Here is a 21133-nt window from a genome sequence, read left to right on the forward strand (position 1 = left end):
AGCTAGGAAGGACATCATTTTGGTAAAAGCAGAGAGCTAGCCAGGACAAGGGAGACTTTCAGTGAGATGGATTGGAACATGCTGGTGACTGTGAGAATGACACAGGATTGAGCAACACTTTATTTATAATGTCACCAGGAGTGGGAGTTGACTGGATGGAACTAACAATGAAGGATATGGGACTCAGAATGACAATACTTAGAATTATTATTATATCATTATGAATTAAGCAATTAGTTAAGCTAACCAAAGAAGTAAAACTTAGGAATCGTGATCACGCATTTGTGCGTATGTCTCTAGTTTTTGTTTTTAAAAAGGGGCTAGTAGAATGCCTTAAGGAGCTCTGATAGAGTAGTGGTTATGAATCAGGCTGCTAATCTCATGTCAGCAGTTTGAAACTACCAGCTGTTCCGCAGGAAAAAGACAAGACTTTCTGCTCCCTTAAAGATTTACAGCCTCGGAAACATTGTACAGGGTCGCTATGAGTAGGAACCGACTCCACGGCACATAACAACAACAACAGTAGAATGCCTTGGAACAGGTACTCAGAATATTAATTACACTTTTATATATAGCAATAAGATCTTTGTAGACCTGACATCTTCAGATGTTATACAGAATTAATCATAATACCATTTCGGGTTATATTCAAGAATCTTCTATCTCTGATAATGTAAGTGCAAGCAGAAAAAGATGAGACATTAAGTGGCACTGGACTGCTAACCACAAGGTTTGTTGTTGTTGTTGTTGTTGTTGTTAAATGCCATTGAGTCGATTCTGACCCATAGCGACCCTTGTATAGGGTTTCCGAGGAGCAGCTGGTGAGCTTAAACTGCCGACCTTGCAATTCAAACGGCGTTGCAGTCTGGCACATTAACCCACAGTACCAGAGTAGTTCAAACTTCTGTCACTCCTCAGGATAAGGATGAAGCTGTCTCCTGTAAAGATTTATAGTCTTGGAAACACGTATAGAGAGGTTCACTATGAGTTGGAGCAACTCCATGTCAGTGGGTTTGGTTTTGGGTATCAAGAGAAGGCAGTGGACCACAAGAATGAGTGAGGAGTTAACAAGGCTATGTTAGAATAATTTATTGCATTCTGATTTGTCTGTGATGTAAATATTAAGATAAAAAATTTAGGAATGAATCTAGCTTTAGAATACTTGCAAAACTGCACTGTGCTTTCCCAGAAAAAAAGTACAGTCGTTTACCAGCTGTTTTTGCAAGTCAAATCTTTTTTATACAGATTTAACTCCCAAATATATTGTCAAGTTTATTTAGATTTGGATCTATTTTGGATAGCTTTGAATTCTAATCTAACCAGTACTATTCACAGCAAATCTTCATGTTTGGGGAACAGTACCAGGGATACGTACTGCTCATTCTCCGACGACAGGCACATTCCTTCTTTCATTCTGGTACTAAGTTCTCCCACCTGATGGGAACCCATTACCTGAAGTTCAATAGCGCCTGTACAAAACTGACAGCTTCCCCAGCACTCTCCTTACGCTCTTTCGGGTTACCACCAAAACCCGGAGAAATGGATTTCTTTCAGATTCTGCACAACCCAACTGTCTCACACCCAAACCCTAGAGGCGGAGGGAGTGGTAGCGGGGGTGGGGGGGGGGGGGGGTGATGTTGGGGGGGCTAGGAGGAAAGGGGGGCTCGTGTGACTGAGCATGTGCAAGGAGTGGCGCATGCTCAGTGCAGCCAGCCGCTTCCCATTGCGGGTAGCCCAGGCGGTGGCAGCGGTGGTGGCGGCGGCAGCGGCGGCACCGCCTCCTCCTAACACGCCCGGGGTGGCGGGGTTAGATGAGCGGCCCCAGTAGCGGCGAGGGAGGTGCGGGGGGGAGGAGGAGAAGGAGAAGAAGGAGGAGAAGGTCGCTGTCTTTGTAGTCTCTCTGCTGCGGGAGTGGGAGGCCGCCGCCGGAGCCATCGTCGTTGGAAAAGGGCTGTGTGCGCGCGCGTGTCTGCCTGCCCGGCCCGCGGGGACGAGGCGGCGGCGGCGAGGATGATGATGTGCGCAGCGACTGCCTCCCCCGCCGCCGCCTCCTCGGGGCCCGGCGGGGACGGATTCTTCGCAGCCGCCACCATCTCTTCCTCCTCGGCGCCGGGGGCGCTGTTCATGCCGGTTCCCGAAGGCTCCGTGACCGCCGCGGGGCTAGGGCTGCCGGCCGCGGACTCCCGGGGTCACTACCAGCTGCTGCTGTCAGGCCGGGCCCTGGCCGATCGCTACCGGAGGATTTACACGACCGCGCTCAGTGACAGGGAGCAGGGCGGCGGCAGCGCTGGACACCCGGCCTCCAGGTGTGTCTCCGAGATGCCCTTCCTGCGGCATGCCGTGTATGCGTCCGCATGTGTGTCTGTGTGTACGTGCGTATTTACTGAGCAGTCTCGCACTGAGCGCTTTATGCTGGATGGTAGAGGCACTGACTGCGATAGGAGGAGGGTGCGGTGGTTGCAGTTTCTGCTCTAAGTGTGTGTGTGTGTGTGTGTCTATATGGCGGGGGTTTAGTGAGGGTGAAAGCGTAGCTTGAGAGTCTGGAAACGGGGATGGTGCGATGACACGTGTGTGTGCATGTGTGTTTGTGGCTAGATGGTAAGAGGGTAATTAATACACGAAGAGAAATTCCAAGAGTAGTGAGGAAGTGGCGTTTTCCAGTGTTTCTGCCGCAATGTTATTTGCACTGATCTTTCACCACCGTAACGCTTCCTCCTCCCGCCCTCCAGGACATTCATCCTCCCCTTTCCGCTGCTTAAAAAATATATGCATAATAATCTTTATCTAAAGGAGCAATGGCATAGGTTAAGGGTAGTGTCATATTTTTACGATGAGTTTCTAGAGTCAAGCTGTCATCTAGGCGTGAAGTTTCATTTTAAATGAATAAGGGATGCTGGTGGAGAGTTGTGTGGACGTGAAAGGTGTCTGATGGAGATTTTTGGAGCTGTACTTTGATAGCTGGGCCTTTAGTGTTTTCTAGAGACTGGCTGCAGCTGCTCATGTGTTCTAATGCCCCATCGGCCATTTCCCTTCATCTTCTGTTCAGTTTCCTATGTTACTTAAAGGGCTTGGCATAGAGGGGTTTTGTAGTGGAAAAAGGAAAGCCAAATGGGAAAACTATAAAATATGACAGCTGTATAGTGTTGAACTGCCACCAACTAAAAAAATTTGAGTAGCTCCTGGTCTTTTCCAATTAGATTCCATGCATCTGTAGCTTCCTTGATATGAGAAAGGTTAAGTCACTTTCATTTTCTTTTTCTTAAAATGTGGGTGCCTTTTTACTAAGCACTCTCCTATTGTTTTCTCTCCCATGTCCTTACATGCCACATACCCTGAAGGAGGGTGACTGACTTGTTTTACCAGCTTGGGTTTGACAGTCATAATTGGGAGTTGGCTGCATCTTTTTTTTTCCCACAGCATCTTGCAATACACACAAAAATGTAGAGTCAAATGAGTTAATGTATTTATTGAATGTGCAGTTGGTTAGTCAATAACCAGATGCCTTTTTCTCCCATTGTCAAAGGGGTGAGGCTGTAAGTCAGGTGTTTATAGTTTATCATTATGTACTATGGTTGGTGTAACTACCCTTTGCTGTCTTAAGTGTATGGCCAAAATGGCACAGGTCTATTATTTTATTTTTTGCCTTTGAAAATAGCACAAAACCTCATTAGAGAGCTTGGACTGATAATTAGGTATAATTTAGTTCTGTGAGCCTCTAAATTATGGCACCATGTATATCTCTAAAAACTTCTCTAAAAAGAATTTGAATTCATTTTATATGTTTGGACAATAATTTGTGATTGACATATGACTGTTTTAACTTTCTACTAAATCCATTGCTATTGAGTCGATACCAACTCTTTATACCTCATAAGCTGATAACTCCTTATACCTTAAAAGTCATTACCTTTTAGGACACAGTAGAACTGTCCCCTTGGATTTCCAAAGCTGTAAATTGTTATGTGGAAGCAGACTACCACATCTTTCTTCCATGGAGTGACTGGTGAGTTTGAACCACTGACATTTTGGTTATCAGCTGAGTGGTTGGCCACTGTACTACTCGTTGTTGTTGTTAAGTACCATGGAGTCGGTTCCAACTCACAGCGATCCTGCCCAGGGTTTCTGAGGCTATAAATCTTTACCGGAGCAGAACACCTCATCTTTCTCCCGTGGAACCGCTGGTAGTTTCGAGCTGCTGACCTTGAGGTTGGCAGCCCGACTTGTAACCACTACGCTACTGTACCACTGTTGTTTTTAAGTGCTGTCGAGTCAGTTCCGACCCATAGCGACCCTGTATAGGGTTTCCAAGGAGATGCTGGTGAGCTTGAACCGCCGACCTTGCAGTTCACACAGCTTTGCAGTCTGGTACATTAACTCACAGCGCCACACCAGGAACTCCAGGCTTTTTATTTCTATGTGTTAAGTGCCATCGAGTCAGGTCTGACTCATAACAACTCTATATAGGGTTTCCAAGGAGTGGCTGGTGGGCTCAAACTGACCTTTGCAGTTAGCAGTCCAGTGCTCATTCTGCAGCACCATAGCAGGTTCCTTCCTACTATGTATATAATAATAAGAATTTTATGACTCTACAACTGAATCTCAGATTGAGATAAAGTAATATAATTAATCATATGCATAAACTTTGTGAATGAATTTCTAGTCTTTGACCTGTTTTTAACCAGCTGTCAATGAAAAGTAATGAACAATTAGTTCAAGTATTTCATGAAATGCTTGTGGAAACCAGCCTCAAGTTATATGCTACTGCTTTTTCGGAACATTGTTGCTTATTATAGTTCACATTTTTTTCTGCTTTATAACCTGTAACTTCTCTTTATTGAGGATTAAGATTTCAATCACTTTTTTATTGAAGATGATGGAGAAAGTAGAGCTTGGATTTAGGTTTGAATGAATAGATAATCACGTGTATAGAGGCACTGGTTGAAGTTGCAGATGAGAATGGGATCGTGCAGAGACAGAATGGAGCAAGACTAGGGGGATGAAGTCCAAGGGTGTGAGTATCAAGTAGGAATGAAGTCCTGGAAGAAAGGAGACAATACAGGAAGCTGAAAAAGGAGATAGGAGAACTAGGAAACAGCATTGCTGGGCTGAAGAAAGTAGATTGCAAAATCCACAAAAGTGTTAATTGCTGAATAATTGTTGTTGTTAAGTGCCTCGCATGAGAACAATTTCCAGGTCACTGGTAACCTTGGAGGAAATAGTCATAGTAGAGGGATATGGTGAGGAATAAATGGGAGGTATTGCCAGGAGTCCTGGTGTGGCGCTGTGAGTTAATGCGCCAGACTGCAAAGCCGTTTGAACTACAAGCTTGGTGGTTCAAGCTCACCAGTCACTCCTTGGAAACCCTACGCAGGGTTACTATGGGTCGGAACCGACTTGACGGCACTTAACAACTACAACAATTGCTCTGGTAGCGTGGTGGTTATAAGTTGGGCTGCTAATCTCACAGTCAGCAGTTGGAAACTACAAGTTGTTCTGTGGTAGAAAGATGAGGCTTTCTGCTCCCGTAAAGATACACAGCCTCAGAAATCCTATACAGGGTCATCACTACCACCACCACCACCATTGAGGAATGCAAGAATATTTGAATATGGGAGGAGGAAGGGTGGTGAGCATTCAGTAACTGAGAAAAAAACAACAACAAAAACAAAACTGCAAAGCCACTTTTGTCTAGTCCATTCTGATTCATAGCATCCCTACAGGATAGAGATAATTGCTCCGAAGGGTGTCAGAAGCTGTCAATCTGAAAGCCTGCCACCTCATCTTTCTTGTGTAGAGCTAGTGACTGGTGAGTTGGGTTTTTTAGTTAACATCGCAGTGCTTAACCCACTGTGTCATGAAGGCTCCTTGTAGTGAGAGGGAGTGATTAAAGATACTAAAGAGAGAAAGAGAGAAAAATGAATGAATAAATAATTGATGAGAAGAGGTCAAAGGAAGACCTCAAGGGCAGGTGTAAGACTACAGGTTGTGTGGACATTAACCATTGAAAGAAGTTAGGGAAGGAGATAACCTGTAAATTTAGGGAGTTCCTGAAAATAAGGACCATATTCTACTCATTTTGGTAATCTCAGTGTTTAGCAAAAATTTTAGCATTCATTCTGAAAATGTCAAGTGCCTATACTATGTGCCAGAGTTCTGGTGTGGTTGGTGTTGTAGGATTAGCATTGGACTGCAAGGTTGGTTTGAACTGCAAGGTTAGGGGTTCAAACCCACCAGCTGTTCCTCAGAAACCTTACACAGGGTCACTATGAGTGGGAACCAACTTGATGGCACTTAACAACAACAACAACATACTATGTGGCAGGGAGCATGGTGCTGGTTCAAGCCCCTTCCACAAAGATTTACAGCCTTGGAAACCCTGCACAGCGTTGCTATGAGTTGGAACCAACTCAGCAACACTTAACAGCAACATACTACGTGTCAGGCATCCCAGAGTGTGCAGACTCTATGCTTAGCTGCTAATACAGGAGTGGGAATCTTTTCTGCCAAAATTTATAACATTCACTACCATACAAAATTATCAACTTAAAAATTATCTTGCAAAATTTGGTCAAACATTTAATTAACTCACCCCTAATGTGTCCTGAAAGGAGCTCTGGTAGCGTAGTGGTTACGAATCGGGCTGCTAACCTCAAGGTTGGCAGTTCAAAACTACCAGCTGTTCTGCAGGAGAAAGATGAGACGTTCTGCTCCCATAAAGATTTACAGCCTCGAAAACCCTATGCAGGGTCACTATGAGTCGGACCCGACTCCACGGTACTTAACAACAACAACAACAACAACAACAACAACGTGTCCTAAGGAGCTCTCTTAGTGTAGTGGTTACGAATCAGTCTGCTAATCTCACGGTCAGCAGTTTAAAACTACCAGCTGTTCCGTGGGAGAAAGATGAGGCTTTCTGCTCCCGTAAAGATTTACAGCCTTGGAAATGCTGTACAGGGTTGCTATGAGTTGGAACCGACTCTGTGGCACATAACAACAACAGCAACAATGTGTCTGGGGGAGTCCTGGTGTGGCGCTGTGGGTTAATGCGTCAGACTGCAAAGCTGTTTGAACTGCAGGGTTGATGGTTCAAGCTCACCAGCTGCTCCTTGGAAATGCTACACAGGGTCGCTATGGGTCGGAGCTGACTCGATGTCACTTAACAACAACAACATTATGTTCTGGGGTGACGCTGCAGGATAATGCACTGCATTGCAAGGTCAATTTGAGCTGTAAGGTTGGTGGTTGAAACCTACCAGCTGCTCTCAGAAACCCTATTGAGAGTCATTATGAGTCAGAACTGACTAGACAGCACTTAACAACAACAATAATGTGATTGCTGGAGTCCTGGTGTGGCTCTGTGGGTTAATGACCTGGGCTGCAAGGTTGATTTGAACTGCAAGGTCGGTGGTTCAGGTTCCTCGGAAACCCAGTACAGGGTCGATATGGGTCAGAACTGACTCAACGGCACTTAACAACAAAAACAACAACAACATCTGGCCTACAGGTTGGATGTTCCCATCCCTGTGCTAACAGAAATGTTGCCAGTTCGAGCCTGTGTAGATGCATCTAGGAATAAAGGTGTGGCCATCTACTTCCAAAAAACCAGCCATATTGAACCCTGTGGAGCATAGATTTCCTCTAACACATGAGATTGCTATGAGTTGGGGTGACTGTGGCATTAAAAACATTTTTTAATGTGCCTTGTGTTGTTTTAAGTGCTAAGGATGTAGTGGGCTAGATAAACAGCTCTCTAATCTCTTCAAACTTCTACTCAAACCACCAACCAGACAAGTATGCAGAAATAGACAACTGATAAGTAAACAGATGAGATCACTTCAAGTAGACACAAAGTAGATATGAAGAATGTAAAACTGATTTTATGTGCTAGAATGATTTGCAGTGATACTATTTTAGATAGGGTAGAAAGAAAAGTTATCATTGGAAATTGACATTTACATTGAAACATAATGACTTGAAAGAGGCAGATTTAGAAAAAGATTATTTTAGGAAACTATAAAGGCTCTGAGGTGGGAACAACCTTGTGTTCAGGGAACAAAAACAAAGCAAATGAGTTATCAGTCAATGTTGAATGAATTAACATAATAGATTATGTCTTGAATGTAAGTTAGAGAAATTGAGGGATTCAAGTACTAATGGAATCACTTTGATGGCATTCTAATGAAATAGTTAAGAACTTGGACTCTGAAGTTAGCCTGGTTTTAAATTTTGGCTTTGCTGTTGCAAATGAAAGATGAAGCTTTCTGCTTCCCAAACGATTTAAAGCCTCGGAAACCCTATACAGGGTCACTATGAGTCGGAACAAACTCGATGGCACTACACAGACTTTTTAGCTGTGTGACCTTGAGTGCATTGCTTATCTTCTGTGTGTCTCAGTGTTCTTATATGAGTATGTAGAATGGGGCTAATTATAATAGACATGGTTTTGTAGGTTTTAAGTGAACTAATATGGCAAGCGCCTGGCACATTAAGTGTTACATATTGTTGTTATTGTTTTCTGCTGAGAGTGAAGGAATAGATAAGATTTGGGAACTTACAGATAAGGCAAGGATCATATCTTACTCCCCCGCACCCTCCTCCTTTTTTTTTTTTTGGTCTCATTAACTGTGTTGAATGTGAATGAATAACTTATTTGTTGTTGTTGTTGTTAAGTGCCTTCGAGTCGGTTCCGACCCATAGCGACCCTGTACAGGGTTTCCGAGGGTGTAAATCCTTACGGGAGTAGAAAGCCTCATCTTTCTCCCGCGGAGCAGCTGGTAGTTTCGAACTGCTGACCTTAAGGTTCGCAGCCCGATTCGTAACCACTACGCTACCAGAGCTCCTTGAATAACTTATTTAGTACTGAATAAATACCTTTTTGTAGGAATGAGATTGATCAAGATTGGAATATTTGCTTGAAGGAAAGGTACTGGAAAAGGAATGAGTAAAGGAATTTTCTGTCAGTTCTGAGTGTGCTTGAATGGCTGTATTGCATTACATTTGGGAAGCCCCATACCACAGTGGATAAATGTTAGGGCTCTAAAGACTGACTGCCTAAGCTCAAATCCAGGTTGTACCTTTTGGGCAAGTCCATTTTTCTTGGATTGTTTCTTTACTTGTAATCTTGTTAGGATTATTGAAAGGACATGCTGCCTATGCTTGCTAGGTGCCTAGTTGTTGTTATTATTAATAAAAGCACATATTTAAAATTCCGATCAGCATGGTATTTTATTTTTTTCTGCTCAAAAGAGAAACGGAGAAAACTGCCAGTTGAGATGATTCAGGGCTGAAGTATTACTGGAACGCAAAGGAAAAAAAAAAAAAAAAAAGAAAGGTTTTTGGTGACAATGAATGACCATATGGTAAAAAGGAAAGTGATGCCTGGAGGGAACTGATAGACTGGAAGATACAGAGGACTCAGGGTATTTGGGTCATGAAGTGGAAGAAGAACAAGTTAGTGGAAACAATAGAGGAGATTGTGGTGAAACTGGGAATGGTGTTTCTTCTCTAAGCTAAACCCATTTAGTTCCGTCAGCTGCTTTATCTCTTTCATGTTAGAAATAGTAAATGAACATATCTCTCAGATGTATTGGGTTTTGGTTGTAAGAGGTTAACGAATCCAACAAACATCTAGGGATAACTTCTTGGTCTTAGCATTAGCCCTATAAAGATTTATAAAACAGTTCCTACACTTGAGTTTATTGCTTAATTAGGGGTGAAAGATACAAGGGAAGATACTTATGGAAATATTTAATGTGATCAACAGAGCAAGCATAGTTTATTATAACAAAGGGATGGCACTTGGGCCAGTGCAAAAACACAAGCAAAGGAGTGAAAGTACAGTTCCCATGCAGATAGCGCTAAGGGTTCCTTTCCACAGAGCATAGTGTCATGAGGGAGAGAGTGTAAATTCCTTTCTGGAAATGGAGGTTTTGGCCACACAGGGCAGGGCACCTTGAATAGCAAGATAAGAAATAGATTTTATTTATGAACACTGATGAACCATTGACAGTTTTGAGAAGTGGAGGGACATTACTGTGAGAATCTTTGAAAATGGTGTTCAGTTGAATTTGTGAATAGTAATTTTTTTCATGTAGTGAAACAAAGGTTCAACTCTCCAGTTGCTCCTCCGAAATCCTATCCAGGGGTCAATGTGTGTCAGAACCAACTCAACACCACTTAACAATTACATCTGTGGAATACTAAGAAACATTGCTAAGTGCCTAGGTGTTGTTGTTATTATTAATAGAAGCACATATTTTAAATTATTGCCTTCGCATGTAAAGCACATGCGAAGGCAAAAACTGATCTTTGTTTTTGTGCATACTGGTAGTAGAAATGTGAAGAGAATTGGTTTCCTAGCTCAAATTAAGAGAAAATATTGCCTGTGGGCTTAACAAGAAAATAAAAAATTTAATTTAAAAATAATTTTGCATTTTATGATGTTGTTGTTGTTATGTGCCATGGATTCAGTTCTGACTCATAGTGACCCTGTACAAGGTTTCCAAGGCTGCAAATCTTTACAGGAGCAGAAAGCCTCATCTTTGTCCTGCAGAATAGCTGGTAGCTTCAAACTGTTGACCTTGAGGTTCGCAGCCCAATTCGTAACCACTATGCTACCAGATGATACCTGTTAAAAAAGTTAGCAGGATAGCCGTATTATAAAAATCTGCCATAGGTTAACCGTTTTCTTTCTCTAGGGGAGGGCAGGTTAATTGAAATTTAATTTACATATAATAAACAAATCCTTTTTAAATGGTCTTTTTGATGATGCTTACAGCCATTCCCAGTCTTATAACAATAGAACATTTCACCACTCCCAAAAGTTCCTCCATATCCCTCCGCAACTAGCCCTCTCTTCCTACTCCTAAACCTTGGCTATCTCTAGTATTTTACCTTTTCCTAAGGGCAGGGCTCCAGATAGTGTTCATTTCTATAGCTTCTGTCTCCTCTATTTCCTATAAAAGTAAGTTAAGTCTTACAGCTTTATTAGATTTTGGTTAAACATTTTTTAGCAAGAATATTTTGTATAGTAGTGCTGAGCTCTAGGTGTGTCTAGTGTTGAGAACTACATATGTATTGCATCCCATCAGGTGATTTTCAGGTTGTCTCACTGTTTATGTTGCTGTGGTTAAGGTGGAACCCACCAGATTACTCTTTTGAAAATGTATGATTTGTTTTTTTCATTTGTGATAGGCAAGTAATGATGGGGTGTAATAGCTTTGACATACTTAGCATATCTTTCATCTAATGGCTTTATTATTCTTTGATAATCCTTGTCTGAGTCAGTAATTTTATGAAGGGATTCACACTGGTGATTTATAATTCATTTATGCCTTGAATACTTAGTAGCTAGTGTTCTTCTGCAAAGAAGAGTTTTCCTTCATTAACTGGCAATGACTTGCTATTGTTGTTGTGTGCATTAGAGTAGTGTTTGACTCATAGGGACCGTATAGTACAGAGTAGAACTGCCCCATAGGGTTTTCTAGGCTGTAAATCATTGTAGAAGAATTATCACCAGGTCTTTTCTCCAACAGAACCACTGGTGGGTTCAAACTACTGACCTGTCAGCCACCAAACACTTAATCATTGCTCTAATAGGGCTCCTTTAGTGAACTAGAATTCCTAAAAAAGCAGGGTAAATGCTTCATCCTTTCTCCTCATTAACTAAATTAGTGAAGTAGTCCAGTGTTGGTGTCGTGGATGCTGTGGTTTGCCACCTAGTTCCCCATTCAGGGACACGTTTCTCTAGCAACTGGGAGTGCTAGTAGCTAAAACTTAATACAGCTGAGTCCCTCTCCAGGAATTGCCCTCAGCCAACAGAGCTGCCTCCCCCAAAGTGCATTGAGGTACACCCCAACTCCAGAGCTCCCCATGTCTTTGGCTAAGGCCTTCTTGTGACTGTACTGCAATTCAACGCCTTTCTTTGTTCAGTATACTTTTCTCACTGGTTGTTGAGTCATAGGACAGTGCCCAGTTAACTTCTGGTGTGCAGATGTCCATTTCAGAGTGTTTCCTGGGAGAACCCCATCCAAGACACTTGTGCCAGGAGTGATCTGAGGAGTAGACATTACAGTACGATTTTAGAGCTGGGTTATCTGCTGGCTGACTGGCAGTGAGAAGCCATTACTGGAGAGAGGTGGAGCATTGGTAACCTCTGGCATGCATTGCAGTTTTGCAACTGTCTAAACTTTGGGTGAATTGGAATGGGAATCTGTAGAAAGGAATATACCAGTGGGTCTAGTATTTTAAACTCTTGAGAGGTTCAGGAAAATTATAAAGACAGTGTATGATTATTTTTGAGTAAAAGACAATGAAAGGTTGGTTGTGGTTATGTGCCGTGGAGTCGGTTCTGACTCATAGCGACCCCGTACAGGGTTTCCGAGACTAAATCTTTACGGGAGCAGAAAGCCTCATCTTTCTCCCGCAGAACAGCTGATAGTTTCGAACTGCTGACCTTGTGGTTCGCAGCCCGATTCGCAACCACTACGCTAAAGGTAATTAATTGGGACAAATGTGAAAGTCAGATGCTTTCTTTGTTGTTAAAGTGCCATCCAATTGGTTTAGACTCATAGAGAAACCTGTATAGGGTTTCTTGAGGAGCTGCTGATGTCTTTGAACCTTGCAGTTAGCAGTCCAGTGCTTATCCTACAGCAGTGTTGTTGTTAAGTTCTGTGTAGTCGATTCTGACTCATAGCTAACCTGCATAGGGTTCCCAAGGAGCAGCTGGTGGATTTGAACTGCCAACCTTGTGGTTCACAGTTCAGTGCTGATTGTGCAGCGCCATACCAGGTATCTTACAGCAATGTTGTTGTTATTAAGTGCTGTCTAGTTGGTTTCAACCCATAGTGACCCTGTGTAGGGTTTCTGAGCTTAAACTGCCAACCTTGCGGTTCAAACCGACTTTGCAATCCAGTGCCACACCAGGACTCCAGCAATAGGAGGACAGGAAAAGCTAAAAGGATCAGCACCAAAACTTCATTTTAAGGATAGCAGATATTCAGAGCATGTTACATTCTAAGTAAATTAGCTTGCCATGGTCAGTGCTGTGGTTGGAAAGAAATGAGATCCTACTTCTTAAGATAGCCCATCATGAATTTATGAACTTGAAAATCTTGAAATCCCAGATTCTCTTGAACCCTCTGGGTTTGCAGATGTGACCACTGGTCCTGCAGAGAGGGTAATTCCCTCACCCCTCCCTTCTCTTACTTGCTTGAAGACTAACCAGAGTCTCTGCCTTGAAAGGCAACGTATTTGCTGTCCTTCCTTCCCTTACTACCAGCGGCTACCACTAGACCAATAACTAGAGAGATATAAATCATCCAAAGACTCCCAGGAAGGAGGTGCTGGACTTATCATGTGTTCTGAGTATGAGTTTGCCATTCCACTTTGTACAGGCTCATTCACCACTTCTATTTAAGGACTTACAGAGTATTTGATTCACAAACACTGGGTCTCATGTAACTGTGTATCTGACTTAGAGACCTACTTTCTAGTCAAAGGGGTCATCAGATCTTGTCCCATCTAGAAGCTGCTGACCTGATAGAGCATTAGAACAGTCTGTGAACTTGTAATCGGTGATGATGCACTGGAGACCGGAGATCATACTCTATAAGGACACTCTGTATGACTTACAGTGGAGGTCAGACTGGCATGTGGTGACGACCTAGGGAATCACTATCTGTGTAGCTCTGAGCACTATGTGGTAAATGGTCCTAATTCTCAAAGGGGAAACATTTCCAACAGAAGTTAGAGCAAGAGCTTGTTATACTTTTAGGTGCAACTGCCTCTGAATTTGGGAATTAATCTTTTTCCAAGGAAAGGAGGTACCATTTTGCCAACAATAATTTACCCCATCATCTGGAAGAGATAAGACTATTATTACCTATAGAGGGTGGAGGTTTGGCACATAGGTGATCTACTGGGCATCCCTTAGTACTTCTTTATCCAATTTCAACAGTAAATGGATATGAGAAAAAACACATTATTACCTGACTAGGTCAGCTACTTGGACTATCTGAAATGCTAGCCAATGATGGTAGAAATCTAGAACAGGAAGTAGAGAAGAGGGTGTCAGTACCATTTTTGGCCTTGAAACCTTCTGCAGTGGTGAAGGCTATAGTTTCTCCCTCTCCCACTTTTGTTTCTCTTGAAAGTTTCATCAGGAAATGAGACCAGTCAGAATTCTAGAAGGGATATTTCCAGAATTTGTATGGCAAAAGTGAATCCTAGTGGTGTAATGGGTGACTAGAGAATGCTGTGGTGTGAAACCCACATTCCTTGTTTAGGACTGAAGTGCTGTTTCCTTAGCCCCTGGGAGGATTTGTTGGCTTCTGTTTCCTCAGTTCTTCTTGGGAAATTGCCCTTTTTTGAAGAGAACTACCTTGCTCTAGATCATTCCCCATTCTTGGAGGCAGGTCGTGTACATTGGTTGAGGGCAGCATATAAAAGCCCTTTTCCTCAAGGTTGTGTCATCCCACCTTTAGAGCACTCTGTGCCTAAGTTCATTCCTTTCTCTGCCCAGTCCTAGTTCCTTCTCTCCCCTGCCATTTTGGATTCCCAGGGCACTTCCCAATAAATATCCCACATTAGCTCGCGGATGTCAAATTTTGTGTTCTAGGGGAACAGACCTAAGATAGTCTCTCATTCTCTTTCCCATCGCTTCCTTTTTTTATGATCTCACATCTCTTTTTTTTCCATTCTCTTAGTTTCTTTGAGTGTCTCCATGGGTTTCAACAGCTTTTATTTATTCACTGTTTAAAACCAAGTAGTCATTCATTTTTATTCCCAAACTGTCTTGCAAATGGCCAGTAATGAGTCTCTTCAGGCTGTTTTCTGTATCTTTTTTTCATGTCCCCATTAGTCTCTTACTTCATTGCATCTGGTTCAAACTGTCCTAAGCTCACAGTATATTTTTTCTGTTCTATCCATGGAGTCCTGGTGTGGCGCTGTGGGCTAATGCATCAGACTGCAAAGTCATTTGCACTGCAAGGTCGGTGGTTCAAGCTCACCAACTGCTCCTTGGAAACCCTATACAGGGTCGCTATAGGTTGTAATCAACTGGATGGCACTTAACAACAACATCCATGAAATCAGCTGTTTACCTTTTAGAAAGAAATGGTATTACAAATGAGTAGCTGTGCCTGGTGTTGTTGGTTGCCCTTAAATCAGCTTTGAATCATAGTGAACCCATTCATATACAACACAGTGTACCACTGCCAGGTCCTGCCAAGCCATCTTCACAACTGTTGGTACGTTTGAACTCACTGTTACAGTCACTGTGTCAGTCCATTTTATTGAGTGTCTTCCTCTTTTTCTCTGACATTCCACTTTACTAAGCCTGATATCCTTTTCCAGGGACTGATCCTTCCTGATAGCATGTCCAAAGTATGTAAGACAAAGTCTCACAATCCTTGCTTCTAAGGAGCATTCTGGCTGTACTTCTAAGACACGCCTGTTTATTCTCCTTCGTGGTACAGAAGGTGATTGAAAATGCCATGACTTGGGTCAGGTGCACCTTAGTTCTCAAAGTGACATCTTTACTTTCGCAGCAGTTTTGCCCAATGCAATAAGTCGTTTGGTTTCTTGATTGTTGTTTCCAAGATAATTGATTTCTGGATCCAAGTAAAATGAAATCCTTAACAACTTCAGACTTTTCTCCATGTATCCTATTTTGTCTGTAGTCCAATTGTGAGTATTTTTGTTTTGTTTACATTGAGATGTAATCCATACTGAAGGTTGTATTCTTTGATCTTCAGCAAGTGCTTCAAGTCTTTGTCCCTTTCACCCAGCAAGGTTGTGCCATCTGTATATGACAGGTTGTTAATAAGCCTTCCTCCACTCCTGATGCTAGGTTCCAGCTTCTGGGATCATTTGCTCAGCATACAGATTGAATAAGTATGGTCAAAGGATACAGCCCTGATCTACACGTTTCCTGATTTTAAACCACATAGTATCCACTTTCTTCAGTTTGAATGACTGTTACTTGGTCTGTTTACAAGTTCTGCATGAGCACAGTTAAGTGTTCTCGAATTCCCGTTCTTCACCATGTTACCTATAGTTTGTTATGATTTATACAGTCTAATGCCTTTGTGTAGTCAAAATACAAGCAGAAATTTTTGTGGTACTTTCTGCTTTCAGCCAAGATCCATCTGACATCAGCAGTAATATTCCTCCTTTCATGTCTTCTTCTGAATCCACCTTAAACTACTGGCAGCTCTCTGTTGATATACTGCTGCATCAGTTTAAAAATTATCTTCAGTAAAGTTTTATGTGCGTGTCGTATTAATGATATTGTTTGATGATTTCTGCATTCTGTGGGTTTACCTTTCTTTGGAATGGGTCTCTTCCCATCAGTTTAAAATTTGTCTTTTAAATTTGTTGGCATGAATGAGTGCCTCCAGCACTGCATCAGTTTGTTGAAAGATTTTAGTTTGTGTTCCATCAATTTCTGGAATCTTGCTTTTTGTCTATGCCGTCAGTGCAACTTAGATTACATTTAATATCATTGGCTCTTGATCATCGTAGGCTATTTCTTGAAATGGTTAAATATCAATCATGTCTTTTTGGTACAGTGACTTTGTGTATTCCTTCCATCTTCTTTTGATGCTTCCCACATCGTTCTATATATGGTTCATAGAATCCTTCAATAATACGAAGCGGAGTTTTGAATTTTTTCTTCAGTTCTTTCAGCTGAAGAAATGCTGTGCCCTAGGTGTGTTCGTTTCCACTGGATGAGTGTTGTTTGTATTCTATTTCAAGGACAGCTAGGAAGTACATTAAATATAAATCATAAGTTCACAGTTACTTTTCAGGTTTAACTGGTGGTTTTTCTTAAATTCACCTTTGATTTTTTAATTTGTACTGTGTTTATCTGACACTGAAAATTGTAGATCCAAGTAGCAGTAACATTAGTTTATTTTCTTTAACTGGATAGTGTCTATGTTTTATTGTATATATTAAACCAGTGAAAATAAAACTAAGGCGGCTTGATGGTATATTGATTAAGAGGTCAGCTGCTCACTGAAAGGTGGGCAGCTCCAATCCAGTAGGTACTCCATAGGAGAAGGGTAGGCTAGTCTGCTTCTGTAAAGATACACAGCCTTAGAAACCCTATGAGGCAATTCTTTTCTGTCCTGCCTGTAGGGTTGGTGTGAATTGACTAAAAGGCAATGGGAAACTGGGGAACAATAAAAATGTTAAGTGAAATTTAAGTTCTTGTAAATTTTTTTACAGTTCTTGTTTTCCTTACAACATGGCTCACAGTGTTTGATGTTATCATTCTTTGACCATCTAGAAAGTTAACAAAATGCCTTGAGCTTCCCTCCAAACTGTTGCTATAACTTGCTCTTGATCAGTCTGCTTTTGCTTTGACTGGACCACTTCCATATCTTCGTTTTTAGTTTGTTTTATAGCAAAGCCATGTTTCATCTCCTGTTAAAATTCTTCCAGAAAATGCTTCAGGATTTTGAGCCCACTTGTGAAAAATTTCCATGGAAAGCTCTGCTCTTGTCTGAAGCTAATTTGGGCAGAGCAGTTTTAAGAAAAAAATTTGGTCAACTTTAATTTTTCAATCAGAATTGGGTAAGCTGCATCAGTGGAGATGTCTGTGGTGTAAGCTCTTGATTTTGCTGTTGTCAGTTTTCCTCACTTAAGGCCGAAACAAAATGACTTCCAAATATTGATGTGGATGGATTGCCATTGAGAGTTTCACATTAAACATCATCTTGTCCCTTCTTAAAACAAGTTATTTGTAAACTGCTTTGGGGCATTGTTCCCAGAAACTTTTTGTAAAGTGTCAGTAACTTTACCATTTTTCCACGCTAGTTTCACCATAAATTGGATGCTTCAATTTTAGCAGAATTCACTTTGCTCTGATTGTTGTTAAGTGTCCTTGAGTCAGTTCTGACTCATAGTGACCTTGTATAGGGCTTCCAAGGAATGGCCAACCTTGTGGTTCCAACTGACCTTGAAGTCTAGTGCATTATCTTACAGCACCACACCAGGATTCTTGCTCTGATTTTTATTGTTGTTATGTGCCGTGGAGTTGGTTCCGACTCATAGCAACCTTATACAGGGTTTCCGAGGCTGTAAATCTTTACGGGAGCAGAAAGCCTCATTTTTCTCCCGTGGAACAGTTGGTAGTTTCGAACTGCTGACCTTGCAGTGTGCAGCCTGATTCGTAACCACTACGCTTCCGAGCTTTGGGGACCACGTATGACTTCCTCTGACTATACAAAGAAGGAAAATCAAAACTCAAAATCAGCCCTAAATCACACACGCCTCCTTCCATTATTCTTTATTCTATTCTGACAACAACCATCCCTCCTACTGAACTTTCCACTTCTCTGGTGAATTTGATAATTCATCATAGTGGCCCCACAGAACTCACAGAAAATATGATTATGGGGCTTATTAGGGAAGTTAACAGGGTACAATTCAGGATAAGAAACAACTCAGGATAGAGAAGTTCTCTGGTCAGGATCACCTCTTCTCAGCTATACCAAAGGCATGCCTTTTGGCTGTCAGCCATGAGTCCCATTGGCCTCGGCTCTGCGCAGACATGTGTTACAGAGCTCCTTCACCACCATCTGTGTCTGTGAATGCCCAAGGCACTCAGCTGTACTTGGTCCTTTTGCCAGGAAGCCAACTGCCCTGTCTTTCCTTGTTCTGTCTGCTGCACTGCCTCCTCTGCTGCCACTGCAGCTGGGCAGGAGGCTCAGGCTCTTCTCGTGACTGTTCTTTCTTGGTGATCCTGGGATCATCTGTTCCTGCTTCTGAGATGAGTCCTTTTAAACCTAGCAGGATGGCAAAAACAGCCAATCCCTGAGTTAGTACATTCATTTACAAGGAGCTCTGGTAGCGTAGTGGTTACGAATCGGGCTGTAAACCGCAAGGTCAGCAGTTCGAAACTGCCAGCTGCTCCGCGGGAGGAAGATGAGGCTTTCTACTCCCGTAAAGATTTACACCCTCGGAAACCCTGTACAGGGTCGCTATGAGTCGGTTCCGACTCCACGGCACATAACAACAACAACAACAAACCATCCTGGTGTGGCGCTGTGGGTTAATGCGCCAGACTGCAAAGCCGTTTGAACTGCAAGGTTGGCGGTTCAAGCTCACCGGCTGCTCCTTGGAAACCCTGTACAGGGTTCCTATGGGTTGGAATTGACTCGATGGCAGTTAACAACAACAACCGTGCAGGGTCACTATGAGTCAGAACTGACTCCACAGTACTTAACAACAACAACAACCGTGGTTAATGCGCCAGACTGCAAAGCTGTTTGAACTGCAAGGTCGGTGGTTCAAGCTCACCAGCTGCTCCTTGGAAACCCTATGCAGGATCGCTATGGGTCAGAATCGACTCAACAGCACTTAACAACAACAACCCAGTCATTTGGTGGGAGTTAAAAAGACTGACTCAGGAGCCATAATTCATTGTATCACAGGAGTTCTTTCTAAACTGAATCCTGCTCAGACCTGTTATACCAAATTGTTGTTAAGTGCCATCGAGTCAGTTCCAACCCCTAGCAACCAAATTGAACAAGTTTATTTTGGTGCAAAAAAATATTACATGATAACATGAATGAACCTGGAGGACATTATGCTGAATAAAATTAGTCAATCACAAAAGGATAAATACTGTATGTGATGACTGCTGTAAAACGTTAAGAAAAGATTTTCTTGATAAAAGAAACACTCTGTAATGGTTATCAAGGTTGGAAGGGATGAGGAAATTATTGATGGGCTACAGGGTAGACACATGTTAATAACATGGGTGATGTGGTAGGCAATATACAGCAAGAGGGAAGTTGGCAGAAGAAATATTAGGCTAGTGGAAGACATAGGGAGGGATGCAAGAGTTTAAGTGAATAGAGATTCAGTACTGTTAACTGATGGTACATGAGGGGATTGCAGTCATTGCAATGAAATGAAGTATCTGACTTTTTTAATGTAAAACTGATGATATGCTCTGTAGACCTTCAGTCAGTTCATACATATACACACACACACACACAATCCAGGTATAGTTTTTTCATAACATGCATTGTCCAAGAATTTTTTGAAGCTCTCTTATATTTATATCATTTGATGATAACTTACAGATGATAAAATGAACTCTTAAAGTATATGAGGGGGCTTCAAAGAGTTAGTGGAAAAATGGAATTAAAAGATAATAGAATTTTTCCATTAACTTTTTGAAGTCCTCTTGTGTAATTCAGTGTTGTTTAGTATATCCACAGAGTTGTGCAACCATCACCACTACACCATCAGAACATCCCCCTTGCCCAAGAGGAAACCCTGTACCTGTTAGAAGTCACTCCCTGCACGTCTCTACCCCCTTTCCAACTGCCCAGCCCAGCCTCAGCACCCACTAATCTTAGGGATTTGCCAATTCTAGATCTTTTGTACGAGTGGAATATGAAATGTGTGGCCTTTTGCATCTGGCTTCTTTCACTTAGCATAGTATTTTCAATCCTCATTCATGGTATAGTATGTATTAGTACTTAATTAATTTTTATGGCTAAATAATATTTTACTGTATTGATATACCATGCTTTGTTTATCCATTTATCAGTTGATGGACATTTAGGTTGTTTTCAGTTTTTGGTTATTATGAATAATGCTGCTATGAACATTCTATACAGATATATATTTTTGTGTGTGGACATGTTTTAAATTCTTTTTGGGATATACTAAGTAGTGGAATTGCAGGGTCACAGTAAGGTGAATAATTCTGTTGACTAAAATGGGCACATTGACAAGAACATAGAGCTTTGGCCAACTTAACTTTGAATTTCATTTCTATTTGTGATCTTGAGCAAGATGCCTAAGCTCTTTGGACCTCGATTTCCCCATTGCTGAAGTAGTAATGATGATAATATCTGCTTTGCAAGATTGTTGTAGGAATTATAGATAACATAAAAAAATATCTGTTCAGTGGTTATATTATTTTCTAGTCCCTGTATTGGGTGCAGAGTGAAGGAAATATATTAAAACCTCTACTTCTCCCACTTGAAGCTGGTAAGGAAAGACAAAAATGGGTCAAATTATTATTTATGTATTAATTGTGGATTGAGTGAAGATTCACAGACAGGATCATCAGTTTTATATTCAACAAATTATACACTTTGTT

The 21133-nt window shown here is 41.8% G+C and overlaps 1 protein-coding gene across 1 annotated transcript in view; it reads left to right on the top strand.

Annotated features, from left to right (window-relative positions):
- Window positions 1-2010: 2010 nt before the first annotated feature.
- Window positions 2011-21133, top strand: part of MYCBP2 (MYC binding protein 2, E3 ubiquitin protein ligase) — a 365677-nt gene continuing 346554 nt past the window's right edge. The window contains exon 1 of the mRNA XM_006832026.1: window positions 2011-2306. Within this exon, the coding sequence (XP_006832089.1) occupies window positions 2011-2306 (296 nt within the window). The remainder of the gene's footprint in view (window positions 2307-21133) is intronic.

This window comes from Chrysochloris asiatica, unplaced genomic scaffold, assembly GCF_000296735.1.
Source record: "Chrysochloris asiatica unplaced genomic scaffold, ChrAsi1.0 scaffold00005, whole genome shotgun sequence".
NCBI classification, from domain to species: Eukaryota; Metazoa; Chordata; class Mammalia; order Afrosoricida; family Chrysochloridae; genus Chrysochloris; species Chrysochloris asiatica.